At 37.7% G+C, this 14,556-nt stretch overlaps 1 protein-coding gene and 1 pseudogene across 1 annotated transcript in view; one reads left to right on the forward strand and one right to left on the reverse strand.

Annotated features, from left to right (window-relative positions):
* Positions 1-333: 333 nt before the first annotated feature.
* On the forward strand, positions 334-2,802 carry LOC138051995 (tetraspanin-33 pseudogene; annotated as a pseudogene).
* A 1,304-nt stretch (positions 2,803-4,106) lies between these two features.
* The window catches only part of LOC138051998 (ubiquitin conjugation factor E4 B-like), a 57,437-nt gene continuing 46,987 nt past the window's right edge, over positions 4,107-14,556 (reverse strand). Inside the window, exons 22-28 of the mRNA XM_068898346.1 lie at positions 13,467-13,601; positions 8,690-8,767; positions 7,499-7,612; positions 7,336-7,404; positions 5,215-5,320; positions 4,971-5,120; positions 4,107-4,761 (exon numbers count right to left, since the gene is read on the reverse strand). Coding sequence (XP_068754447.1) covers positions 4,709-4,761; positions 4,971-5,120; positions 5,215-5,320; positions 7,336-7,404; positions 7,499-7,612; positions 8,690-8,767; positions 13,467-13,601 — 705 coding nt within the window. The 3' untranslated portion in view covers positions 4,107-4,708. The remainder of the gene's footprint in view (positions 4,762-4,970; positions 5,121-5,214; positions 5,321-7,335; positions 7,405-7,498; positions 7,613-8,689; positions 8,768-13,466; positions 13,602-14,556) is intronic.

Below are 14,556 nucleotides of genomic sequence, written 5' to 3' on the forward strand. Positions count from 1 at the left end.
ATGCTTTAAGTGTGTTTTTCTCAAATTAAAGCCAACGGTAACTTTCGAATTCGTTTATAATGTTCCTCCCACGGTAATTAACTCTGGTCAAAACAAAATAGCGTGAATCTGCCGTCCACGCGTGTATTGGTGTAATGGATGAAGGACATGTCAATCAATCAAAAAAAATGGGCGGAAGGAATTTCGAAGAAGAATTTGGTCAGGCTCTATTTTTCGTTTCGCCAACTCCACGTACCACGCGAAACTAAAATAGAGCCTGATCGCAGGTTAGTTTTGATCAGGAAAAGGCTCACGCGGTCAAGGGCAACCTACCGGAATATAGTAGGTAAAATGTGATTGGCTAAATCCGGGAAAGGAATGTATGGCTCGGTCAAGCAGGTAGCCTAAGAAGAAAAGGGCTATTTTGGAGTTCCAACATACACTGACGTCATGATTCTTAACGGTTGCCATGCGGGGTACGAATATTGTAGCATTACTTTCCTTTTTAGATGCAAATGTGTGACGTTAGCTGCTTATTATTTTCCTGTTGCTTTCGTTGAGGAGTTTGAAGAAAGTTAAACTTTTAATATATCTGACATCTGTGTCATCTAAGGCAAGGTAGGGTTTCATTCACTCTTACCAATCGTCTTACAAGGACCCTGACTATATAAACTATCATTGAGCACAAGCCTTTCGGCTGTTAGGCGTGGATACACAATCACTGAGTTTAGTGTTTGTTATGATAACGTGAGACTTTTTTATCGCTTCTAGATCACAGTTTGCAATTTAATCAACGGCTTGATGCCTTACCTTAGACGACATTAGACAGGGAATCAGACTGAACTAAAGAGCTCGTCATGTACAAACGCCGACCGGAAGATCCATCCAAATGGGTTAAGTACTCCCTCTTTTTCTTGAATGTTTTCTTCTGGTTAGCAGCTGTCTTAATCCTCGTGGTTGGTGTATACATAATGGTCGAAAAGAAAGACGCCTATCAAAATTTAAGCGATTTCTCTTTTGATCCAGCAGTATTGTTCGTGGCATTGGGCGGTGCATTATTTATCATAACCTTTATCGGCTGCCTCGGTGCTCTACGAGAAAACACATTTATGCTTTCCTGTTACGCATACATCGTAGGATTTCTTCTACTAATAGAGATCGCTTGTGGTGTGCTGGGATTTGTGTTCCGAGTGAAGGTTGAGGAGGAGATTACAGTCAAGTTGAATGATGCTATTTTACTGTACCGTGATCCGGATAAACCTGACCTCCAACTGGTCATAGAAACCACTCAAACAGAATTCAAATGCTGTGGGGTAACTTCGTACGCAGATTGGGAAGCCAACATCTATTTTAACTGCTCGTCACCAGGACCAGAAGCGTGTGGAGTTCCTCGAACGTGCTGCAAGAATGCAGATGACATCAACAGCCAGTGTGGATTTGGAGTTGGAAGAATGGAATACACAGAGAGGGAAAGCAAGATTCACACAACGGGTTGTTTGACTACTGCTTTGGTCTGGTTAAGGACCAATCTAATCACGATTGGAATTGTGTCATTCTCAATTTTGTTTCTGCAAATTGTTACAATTTGGCTGGCGACATCACTTCGAAGCCAGGTGGCTGAAGTAAAGGTGTCATTTGGTAACCCAAGGTACAACAGACAATAAACTGTAGAGTGGTAGGGTGGCTAGTGGGGTTTTTTCTTGCACCAGTACTTAGCCAAATTTCAGCCAACAATTTCACTTTATACTACTGCCAATCATGCTTGCATCGAAAGGTGTGGTGGACAGTTTAAAACACTGACAATTTGGCTAAAAAAATCAGCCAATCGCAAGCTGGACATGAGTCACCCATTAACCCCTTCCACCACAGTGGTTGTCACAACCATGAAAACTGAAACTATTGATCATCTCTGTATTTGTTCTTCAAAGTCCACAAGCAAATAAAGAGTGCAATACCAAGCTAGCTTCCAGTAATTATGCCTAAAACCGGCTTGGCCTGATTTTGTGGCCAATGCACATAGCTCAGCATTTATTATTGACCCTTTCTAAAGTTACTGGCTATCTGCTTTCATAGTGGAAATTGTCCAGAAGTAAGTAAGAGGCAGACAGACATGTTCTTTGATAAGTACAAGTGTAAAGATTAGAAATGCACATCACCAAGTATTCATTATTATTTTTATGAAAATAACTTTTGTAAATGAGCAAGAGCTGGAGTAGAGTGTATCACTAGTATTGTTCAGTGAGAAACCAAACTTACATTTTAGCCTACAAGCGTATTCACTAACATTACAACATTAAGGACGGTGCCTACTATTGTTATTTCGCATACGTTCTGCGTATCTCCAGATACTCAGATTTCCTATCGCCGATGCTTACTAATACAGGGATATTTTTGCGCGGTTTAAAACTATCCGGAGACAGTAGATCTTAGTAAGTACTCTTGGTATCCAAAAAGAAAATTGGGGGTAACCATGCATTTTTCAGAGATAATTAGGTTTCAATTTGAGAAAGAACGCCATACATTGCTTTGTATTTTAAAGCTTTTTACAAATATTATTCATGAATTATCTTTGAAAAATGCGTGGTTACCGCCAATTTTCTTTTTAGATTTCAATAACACTTGTTAAGATCTATATTTCCTGCATAATCACACACTGGGGCAAAAATATCCTTAATTAGTAGGCACCGTCCTTAACATCTTCAAGTTGCCATTTTTACATCTTTTGTAAACGTACCATCGCGTAATTAATTTTAATATGTGGAATCTTTGTTGTGGGAGAATTAAAGTACAAACAAATTAAAATAAAATTTGCTGAGAAATAAACAGTGATTCCCTCACTGACGTCCTAATTTCCTTCAAAAGGAGCATCTCATCAGTGCACAGTGTCATGAAAATAGTTGTGTTCAAATAGAGTATTGGTTCGGGAAATGTGAGGAAAATACCGGTAAGCTATCAGTACGTTTCACCTCATTGGCAATCAAGTCATTGTGGGAAGAGACCTTCCTAAATTTCTATTAAATGTGGATCAGGAAGCAAGCAACACACCATGTCAATAAACAGAACATTTGTGTATGGTTACAGTGTATCTTCTTGAATTCTTGGCTATTATGCTAGCACTTACCCTAAGCTTGGACCATGTGGTGCTTTTGTATAACTGGAGTTTGTTAGTTTATCCAGTTTACACAATTGAAGCCAGGGCAAGACTCTGTGCCACTAGGCCACTTCTATTGCACTGGGAGATGTATGGGGGTGGGGACAGTGAATACAAAATTTATGAAATGATTTCAAATTAAAGTGTCTCTGAAGTACAAATATACCAAGTCTTGCATTGCTGTTGCTTGTACAATTTTTTTGTAATGTAACGCCTAAACCTTGTTTGCATTGTTTCATGGTTTTTTCTTAGAAACTGTACTGTTACAAAATCCACCACTGAGGGTTATAATTAAAGGCCCCTTGAGTTTGCAGAGTGGCATGTAGCATCCTGACTAAATTGCAAAATTATGCAGGTCCAGAGAAAATGGATTGAATAACAATGAAAAATCTTCAGGTTTAAGTGTCACCACACTGAACCATTCTCAAACAGAGTGTTTAAGGCAATGTTACCCTTTGAAGACTGCAGTTCGGGTAGTCGAAAGCTTGTAGTTTTTAATCATTTTAGCCAGAGATCGTTTTTTTTTTAAATTTCAACTAAGTAAATATTAGGGACCTTTAGATTCTAATAACAGGACGAGAACGAGTACAAGTACGAGATTTGACTGCCTGTTTTTAGCAAAAATTCTTAGAAGATTTGTAACACTGATGATTAATCTTACTCTTTGCTAGCAGCATAGGGTCATCAGTTATTGTTACTGCTGGTAACTGAGACTTTTCCTGGTGGAAAAATGCCAAAACTACTACTGTGTTGGTGACAGTATCACGTTTTTCCTGAAAAAATTATGCTGGTTTGCGTGTACTCACTGTTGTTCTGTGAGAAAATCTTGTACTCGTACTCCTTATCGTCCTAGAATCTAAAGCTCTCTATCATCTTTCTAATTCATTCTGCATACAGAAAATCATGCAACAAGCTGCCTGTTACACTCACAGCAAGATATACCAGAGGGAAAAGCAAACAACAAGAACAGTAACACTTTTTGATAAAAATTATTTACTTGTGTTTCAAAAGAAAGTTCTTTCCAGACATAAAAATGATTTTTAATCTAAATGCACCATTACAAGCAAACTTGACTGCTATGGCTGCAAGCATTGAGCATTAAAAAGAATTAACCTACATTTTAAAATCAACCAGAACACAATAATAATTATAACATTAAATTTTTTCAGCATTAGCACAGTGAAATAAATACCTACATATATGTAGCAGGATATAACAGGGTAATAAATCAAACCCCTAGTTATCCTTTATCATGGTTTGTTCTAATCTATACTGACTTGTCCTTGGAAAATCTGTGCTCCAGCCACTCAACTTTGTAAGGTGGACTAGTATTAAATGGTTTTTAATATCAGTCACTGAAAGATCTAACCAACACCCATAATTTAAGAAAGAGCTCCATTTCAAAAACCTTGAACAAGATTTACATGAATCCAATACCAAGGAGACTTTCTTTCCACAACAAGTGACATGTGACATAAAACCAAGAACTACCCACTGAAATGACAGGGAACCTGCCCTTGAATTGAATTTTTTTTTAGTTTATAACTTTTTGTTCCAGATGAATTTCTGTCAATGAATCTAGTTTTTCCTTGATTTGAGCCATTCCTCAATCTGCTGCTTGAGTTCTGTGGCTAAAAAAAAAAATGACCATAAATGCTACCAGCCAAAATATATACAGGATGATTTTTAACATCCAAGATGATGTGTGCAGAAATGTTAAAGGTAATTATTGTCATGGTGTTAACATAACTGATACAAAACCTCAAAATTAATCTTTATTTTAAACACTCTCCTTAAAAGAAGAGAAAGACAGTTTGGTACATGTATATCAACTTCTCACCTGGCTGCAGCATATCAGTGGTCAATGGTTGTCTGGTAAAAGGATCTGTATCCGAGTTTAACAAATGCCGTGTGATGACTGGGCGGTCCATGATTTTGCCACTGGTTGGTAGGATTACAGGCTCCTGCATGAGCGTCATCATCAATGGATCTGCCAAAAAAGGGTACAGTTACAACCGATCAGGTCTACAAAAATGTGAACAGAGAATACTCAAGACCCAAAAAAGAAACATTGGTTTAAATACCTTTGAAATCATCAGGTGCGTCATCATAATCTTCTTCCATGGCAGCATGTTCTGCCAGTTTCCTCTCCACTTTGGTTGCAAATTCTTTAAAAAGATAAATCTCTGCCTGTATGGACAAAACAAAACAAATGCTTCAGACTGGACCAAGACTGTATCATCTAAGATGCATAAAAAATGTGAAAGTTTCAGAAGTATTTGCCACATCACCCAAGGCACATATAATAATAATAATAATAATGATGATGATTATAATTAACAATTATTCCTCGAGCCCGAATGAGCTCTGAGTCAATAGCCCATGAGGTCGAAGGGCGAGAGAAATATTATTGTTTTAGTAAAATCCAACTAGTTGGTCAAAAAAATATCGAGACAAAACATCTTTCGCTAGTTAAAGCTAGACTTTAATTGTTGTTTTGGTTTTCAAAGCCGGCGCCACCACTAGTTGGATTTTTCTAATACATTAATTATAGAGTGCTTAAACTGTAAGTCAATATTCAAAAGCGCTTTACAATCAAATAATTATATATCAAATATAAACTAAGAGTTCACAAATTAAAAGCCTTTTTAAAAAGAAAAGTCTTCAGTCTTTTTCTAAAAATAGAAACAGTGCTACTAGATCTAATAGTCAGCGGTAATGAGTTCCATAGAACTGGTGCAGCATGGGTGAAGGCGCAATCCCCAAATGTGGAGCATTGGACTCTGGGAACTGACAAAAGAAACTGAGGACGAGCGAAGAGAATAGGTGGATTCAATTTCATAGACAGAAGATCGTTAATATGATCTGGAGTTTGATTATGTGAGGACTTGTAGACAATTAGAAGCAGTTTGAACTGGACTCTGAACTCTATAGAGAGCCAGTGTAGGTCAACCAAAGCAGGCGTAATGTGGTCAAACTTTGACAATTGAAGAATAACTCTAGCTGATAGGTAAGCCAAAGAGAAGTGTGTTGCAGTAGTCAAGGTGAGAGGATACAAATGCATGGGCCAATGTCTTTGTTGTGTGAATATTTAGTAATTTCCTAATCTGTCTTATTTTGTGCAGACCGTGAAAAGCTTTACTACAGGTCTTGCCTACATGTACATTCACATGCATTGGAGCATCAAACCACGATCCAAGATTTCAATCAGATTTGAGTAGTAGCAGAAACCCATAAGGGCTGAAATGTGTAACGGCCCCTTGTGTGCTGGGAAACAAGCTTCTGAATATTCAATTTGCTAAGTACCATATTTGGAACAACAAGAGCGAGGGGTTTCCAAATATGGTACTTTGCACTGAAACATTCAACCAATCAGTTTGCACTGAATATTCGGAAGCTGTGAACGCGCGTTACACGTTTCATCCCTTATGGGTTTCTGGTAGTAGTTAACACATGCAGATTTAAGGTGTGCTGAGTACACGATTGCACACGGTCCCTGTGATAATTACTCCAGTCACTAGGGAGATTAGTTGTGACAGCTTTCTTCCCAAGGGGAGGGCATTTGCACTTTAGTTTTTTTAATTTCATCATTAAATCAGGGGACCTTTGGACGGTCAATCAAAGTTATGCTTTCAAGCGGGCCGTGTTTGTTAAGAATGTCAGCAAGCGTCGAATTGTAGCAGTCAGAGAGTGTTTACATTATTCCAGACATCAAATAAGATAAACAAGGCTGTGATGCAGTGACATAAAGAGAATCCTGTAAGTCAAGAAGGTGTTTATGGCATTCAGAGGCACCCCTGGTTTAAAGTGAAGAGAGGAATTTTAGTAAACAACAAAAAAATGGTTGGTAGACTTGCCGCCAATTCTTGATCTAGAAATGTACCAAAGTTCATATTTTGTTCCAATCCAAATTCTTTTTTGCAGGTTTTTTTTAATGCCATGGGTATTAAGTTACTGGTAAAAAGCTTAACCCTTTGACACCCAAACCAGCCAGACTTAGTATCTTACTCTGTCTAATGCCAGACGATTTTACTCGTCAATGGGGAACCCCTGGGAGTCAATGGGTTTTAATACAGCAGAACTGAAAGAACCAAATAAAATCATGTGCATTCCTACAGCTGAGACTCTACAGTTCTTCCAAAACCATGTCCAAAAAATAATATTTTAAATATACTCAAGGTATGTTTATTATCAGAACCACTCACCTCAGTTTTGAGCAGCGTTTTATGAAGGTGCTTTGTGGCATCATCAAACAATTCTTTTTTGTATGACCTCTGAAACAGGAAAATGAAACAGCAATGCATGAACACCTCAACTCTGTTTCCTATTTATAAAATAATTAATGAAGATGCTTTAGTTGCCACTCACTTGGTCTCCAGCGACAGCCTGAGCAAACTCATCAGAATCAAGATTCACATAAATTTGTGTCAATCTATCAAGCAAGGTTTTTGGTTCAAATCCATATTTTTCAGGATTTTTAACCTGCAAGGAAAAAAACAAAAATGCCCTTGGCATTAGTACCTGTAGGTAGAAATGATTCCTTTCATTGGTCTCTGATTGATTTCAGAGGTCTCCCTACTGTATTTGACCAATTCCCTGTACTGTAGCAACCCAAACATTATAATAATTACTAAAGCATATAGCCATGGCTTTAAAGCAAAAGAGCTTAGCATACTGCAGCCCATTTCTTCACCTCCCACAATAGCTGCTCTCATAACAGTCCTACCCGGTCCAAGAATCCACTGGCAAATGTGGTAAATGTACAGTGTATATAGCCCATTAAATTGCATATTGAATGCAAAATTTATCCTTGATAAATAGTTTTTCAGTTGTGATACTTATACCCATCACTTAAAGTGCTACTATGATCATTTTTTCCCTTCAGATTTTGAAAGTTTGCATCAGCGTTCTTCCAAACCTGTGTCCAAAAAATAATATAATTTTAAATAATTTTATACTCAAGGTATAGTTATTATCAGTACCACTCACAGCAGTTTTGGGCAGCCTTTTGTGAAGCTGCTTTATGGTGTAACACCTGACTGGCAAAATTTTGAGCTTTCAATTTTATCCAAAGGCTGTTTAATTAATTTGAGTTTAAGTTTAGGATTTCATGGTCCAGCATTACTCATGTTCAAAACTGGCCAATTGGACCTCAGAGGGTTGGATCTACGAAGAGTAATGCCATTTTACTCACTTGCTTAAAATTTCAGTGTGTGAATGCAGCTTATTATATATGAAAAACACAAGATTAAAAGTCTGAAAGCCCAAAAGCTGCATATTAATTCGATCAGCAGCATACACAGGAATTGCATTCTTAAAATAGTGAGTCTTTGACGTCATTTTCTCCTTGATCCGGCTCTCTCAAGATTTTAAAGTTAGTAATGGTGGGCTACTAAATAAGGAAATTCCAGTTAAAATAGTCAGGTGTCTTTGAAATCAAGGATCAAAACTAGGGTCACATTACAGTTAACACACTAGTTTTGAAATCCAAAGGAAAAGAAGAACTGATTTTTTGGTCCTAGTGGCACTTTGAAACATGTTGCTTTTAGTGCTGATTACCTTTAGATTTCTGCACTTTGGTCCACAAAGTTGCCGTAGGTTAAAGTTCAGCATTGCAGCTAGGCGATCAATCAGTTCCTACAATGTCAAATTCATGACCACACAAAATAATAATGAAATCAATGTCAGATTGATTCTCTGAATGATAGGCAGTTCATTATTGCTTGTGCAGAAGAAGACTGTGTGGGCATGAGGCTAAAAGAACTCAACACTTCACAAGACCAAAGAGTTTTCCCAGTCAAAAGTTGGGAGAAAATTCATTCAACTGAAATGTTATAAATTTTAAATTGTCCCTCCTTGGTAAAGAATCAAGGTCATGTCTCTTATGGGCACATTTTTCCTGAGAAGTCAGCAAATGTACATGTATAGCATAAATTATTCATCCCTTGCGCTACAAGTTGGATGGTACTTCTCAGATGAAGGTGGTTTATTGTATGCAGACCATGTTTCATGTTATAGTAAGGGGGATTGACTATTCATCCAGTTACTACTTGAGCTGAGTTTGAGCTGAGTTTGTGTTAAGTTTGAGTTAAAGTGGTACTATGACGAAAATCGCATCTTTCCTATCTAAGCCATTTTGAAACATAAACAAGTAGTCTGCATGAGAAGAAAAATGCTGTTTCCTTTTTTCAAATATCTCTTTTCGTTCCAGGGATATTCGACTTTGTATGACGTCATACACTCAACCAAATTTTGTTCAAATATGATGAAAAGAGATATCTCAGCCAATTTGTATCAGAAATTTTTGATTTTTTGCAGTAAGATTCTACAAAATGTTCTCCATAATATGACCTTAACAGTTCTGTTACAATGACATTATACTGGGTTCCAGACCTCCCCCATATTGTGAGCTTTTCTGGCCACCTTTGGCGTTCCATTTTGATATTTGCTAACAGCACCTCATATGCCACCCTGCGAGCATAGCCTCCTTTTGTCTTTTTCTTTACTGAGGAGGAGAAAAGGAGGCTCTGCCCGAATCGCGTCAACTCTTTGAAGCCGCCGCAGCCCGAACTTCTGGACTAGTCAATCTTGTTTATTCTCGTCAAACCGGTTTTTCCAGTGCGAGCGTACATTTAGTGACAAAACCGATGGTTATAATTGAGCCCGCTGGTATGAAAAACAAAGATGGCCGCGAGATCTGGCATATTAAGCTTCGGTTCGAGACTGTATCCTGGCAACATGCAGCGCATATTCAATAAAGATCTTACTCGATTCATGCAGAGCCTTTCTCGAGAACGCCAAAATCGAGCAAGCAAAATAAAGGCTCTGCTAGCAGGGTGCTCATATGCATGATCCAGCAAGCATATAAATATGTTAGCATGACTATGTGGCCTTGTTTAACATTTTTCAAGCTGAAAATCACTAACATATTGAAATCAAGTGGGTGGGGACTGGAAAAAAGTGAGTTGCCATGGGAACATAATTTTTTATAGCCATCGGTATGTTTCCTGTAGAACTATTAGACTACCCAGTTTCAATGGACTGCGCTGTAAATTGGCCAAGGTAGCTCTATTTATATACTCAATATACTATAGGGTTGAGTGTATGACGTCATTAGTCATCTCATTTGCATATTTTACCCATTTTTCAAACTTAAATATCTCCGGAACTAATGAAGATATTTGAAACGGTAAATGGCGTTTTTGTTCTTTCATGGAATTCTATGTAATACACTCAAAAAATCAAGGGGTAAAAATTTGATAAAAGTACCACTTTAAGATTGAGTTACAGTTTTTGGAGTTTTTTTGCACTTAATAGTAGTAAAATAATATTCAAATCAAATCAAATCAAATCAAGTCAAATCAGATTCGTTTATTTCTGACGCTCGCAGTTTAAAGACTGGATTACAGGCAGGGTCAGCAACTAATACATTAATTAGTACAAAGTCAAGATATTAAATATTACAATAATTATAAATACTGTGGGAGGTTATTAGCATACCTACAAGTAACGAATAATTGACTAACACGTCCGGTGTTACATGGCTTAACTACTCTGGTGGTATTCCTTCTGAGATAATTATACTTAGTATCCCCTTTCTCTACTCTGCTTGATAACAGGTGAAAAAGGGGTTGAGAGGTGCAATTTTAAAAACAAATCTCTTACAAGCGGCGTCCCTTCAATCGCGTAGAAAGGTCAAGCCCGATATGGATAGGGCTTGTTGATAAGATGTGCTTGGTGCTATGATTTCCAGCGCACATTTCTGGATGCTTTCCTGAGCATTAGATTAATATTGGGGAAGGTTAGAGAACATCACACAGGTGTACTCAAGAAAGGATAGGATAAGTGAACAATACACAGCAGTGAGATTCTGCATTTATAGGCCACATTTCTTCAAAACTCTTAAGGCTTAGAGTCGTCTTTTGGCTTTCTTGATTATCGCATCACAATGTGGTGAGGTGAGGTCATCGGAAATGTGAACCCCAAGCAACTTGAAACACGACAGACACTCAATAAAGGCACCGCCCACCACAATAGGTTTCCAATTCCAACTGTTGTGTCTTAGAAGGAAGTCAACAGACAACTCTTTACACTTAACCCGGTTAAGGCACATGTTATTAGCAACCGCATATGACTCGATTTTGTTGACAGTAAAATTTAACAAAGAAGGGGAATTCAGTACAAGTCACTTTGAAAACTGTTTTCTCCGCATTGAATGGCATGGCTTTCCAATGACCAAAACAGTCTTGTAATTATTGCACCTTTCACAGCATCATTCTCGTTGCTGCTGTTAAGTTTATTGATGTCAAAACAATGTCTTTTTAGAGGGAAACATGACTTGTGCTTTACTGTTAAGCCAGTTAAAGCTGCCCCGGCTGATAAAGAATGAACCGCATTTGTCATCCGGCATCATGGTCGATCATCTCAAGAACAAAGTAAACGAAAGAGGAAACATCTGACGAAGTGAGCCCGCATTACGCTTTTTGCTCATAACCCCTAAAATTCTAAAAATTAATGCATCAACACAATTGACATGTTTGCTACTCACTGAAGTTTTATAATGTTGGCAGTTAAAGGAGCCCAACATTTCTTTGTAGTGCAAAAAACGTTTGAAAATGTTTGACCTAGTCACACATGCTGGAAAACCATTTCACAGCAGTGCTGAGAGAGACAAGATGTTGAAGGTAATGCTTGATTGCCTTGCTACAATCCCAGCCAAAAAGATGGTGACAGCAACCCATAATACAACCCCTTCCCCTTCGCGCTATGACTTTGGGCAAAAAGTCAATAGTCTTAATGTTGTTCTACAACTCCGCAAAGGGGGGAAGGGGGGAAGGGGTGAACTAATATGTGGCATCAAGTGTCCCAGAAATTTACTACCAAGATTGGGTGGGGTTCAAAACACAGGTCACTTTCAATTTGACGGGTCGCTTACATTTGCAGGTCATTGCTTTACCTTTTCGAAAGTAACCCAAAACCCTCAATTTGGCTAACCCTAGGCCTAAACACCAACTTAAGGCCTAGGGTTTTGGATTACTTTCCAAAAGGTAAAAATTAATAATGACCTGCAACAAGTAAGCGGTGTTTTAGACCTGCCGTCCAGATTGTGTCACGATGCCTGGTTATATGGGAGAGTATCATGCAGATTTACTTTGTGACTAGAAAAGTCACGAGACAGTGTGATTCACATTGTTTTTGGGAATCTATACTGGCCCCTTTTAAAAATAATTTATGACTGAGAGTTGTTAGTAATCAGTAAAAACACTATGAAATGAAGTTTGTTTCGTTCACGTTCTGTTTCCTGTTTCTACATGGTAAAACTTCGGATCTTTGCAGTCTGGGTTCTGGTTCTCACACAATGGAATGTTGAAAGTTAACCACAGAGTCATCAGCAAGCATTCGAAGTGGTGATCTTTAACCCATCGGGGTTTAAAAACATGAGGCTTAGCCGAGTGTTTTTAGACCCGATAAAACATGTGCTGCGAGTTTTTTTGAACAGCTTCAAAGACATTCCACAAAGAGCATGTCCCTCTGGACTCAAAACAATGGTTCAAATTGTGAGAGGTGAATATTAATTAGCATACAAGAAAAACAAGCTATGCCATATTAGTATTCTTTATATAAAGAATACTAACGAGGAGTGTTTTATCAGGATGTAAATCTCATACATGTGACATTTTATGGGTGTTTTGATTAGGCTTTTAGGCTTTTTGAAATAACTTTAACTGAAGCTTAAGTCTGATTTTCCTTTTTCTCCTGATTAGAAAATCAACACTGAAACAATTCAATGAGTTCCTAGTGCATTATTTTTAAATCATGGTCAAGTTTCATGGTCTTCCCAGTGACTTCTACTTAATATTTATTACTTTGAAGTGCCAAAAATGCCAAAAACCGTAACTCAATATTAACTCAATTTTAACTTAATCTTGACTCAAACTCAACTCAAACTCAACTCATCCCGTAACTAATCAATAGTCTAGTCGAAGGTTTCCCAAGCTACTATCTCACCATTTTTTATTTATCTATTTTTAAAAATTACTTTGTTTATTTTAATAAGTAGTATGGCAAGAAATCAGTAGACATGGACAGAAATAGACAACAACTAATTTTGAGTCTTATGGAAGTCTTTTTTGCATTTTGTAATTATGATGTTTAATAATAATAGTAAGCTCAAAATATTATAATTTACGTTACTGCATTGGTGAATTCAAACCATTAAGTTATATCTACTGGGAGACAAAAACTGAGTTAAATATAATAACCATTTCTAGTCCAAACCATACAGTACCTGATTGTGTAATAGTGTGTTTAACCTTGTAACAAACATGATACTTACAGGTCTTAGAAAAGGTCCCTGGACATGTTTTGTTAAGTACAACATCATCTCTAGAGTTTCAGAAGCAAGAGTTAGATATGAGCGACACTGACGCTCATCTGTTGTAAGCTGTCGTAAACGAGAGGTACGCACTTCCTGCAAGAAAAGACGATCAGATAAAGTAATCAACAATAGAACAGGCAGCAAATATTCATTTGGTAATAGTGGTTATTTGTCAAGGGATAGCTGTCATAAGCCATTGACTCCTGGAATTGAGACTTGCTCAAGAGATTTTTGTCAAATGCCAGACGATTTCACTTGTCAATAGGAGGCAGTTCAGGAGAAAATGGGTTAATTAAATAATGCTTGCTTCTAACTTTGAATAGATACATCACATGAGGTAGGAAGGATAGGATACAGGTTGCTTGGCAATGGGCCAAGCAACTTAAATATCAAATATTAACATTTAGTGTTAGTACCGATAATTATAATGACTTGGCCAGGGTAAGTTAACCTGGCTACACAGCTGATCATGAATCCTTGCGACAGAGACACCTATTTTAAGCAAAGGTGGACCGGCACACTCTGTTGGTGTTGTTGTTATCCATCTGTAGAATAATAAAGCTTGCTCAACATGATCATTGCACAAAAACAGACCAAAGGAATTCAAAGCATTTGAGTCTATTTGAATCAACCAATCAGTGTAATGCGACTGTTGGCAGTTCAAAAGCTCAACACAGTCATGTTGTACTGATTGGTAGATTCGAATAGACTCAAATGCTTTGAATTCCATTGGTCTGATTTCTAGCACTGATCATGTTGAGAAAGCTTCATTATGGCTTTCAGGATAGCCTTTTTTTGGTGAGTTTTAGAAAGATGAAGCTCAAATTTGGCGAAGGTATGGGGACATCCTAATCAATTGGATGCTGGTGTTGTTAAGGTGAGAATTTCACTGGTTTGGCCTCAGTTCCAGTTTGATCAAGTTGTGGTCACCGGCCGGTAGCTCAGTGTTGCCTGCCTTGTCAATTTTCTCAACTCTCTAACTGGCGGTTGAGAAAAGATCTCACAAAATGATGCATAAAACAGCTTGGAACAACCAAAAAACATAACA

Source organism: Montipora capricornis, chromosome 6 (assembly GCF_036669925.1).
Source record: "Montipora capricornis isolate CH-2021 chromosome 6, ASM3666992v2, whole genome shotgun sequence".
In the NCBI taxonomy this organism is placed as follows: domain Eukaryota; kingdom Metazoa; phylum Cnidaria; class Anthozoa; order Scleractinia; family Acroporidae; genus Montipora; species Montipora capricornis.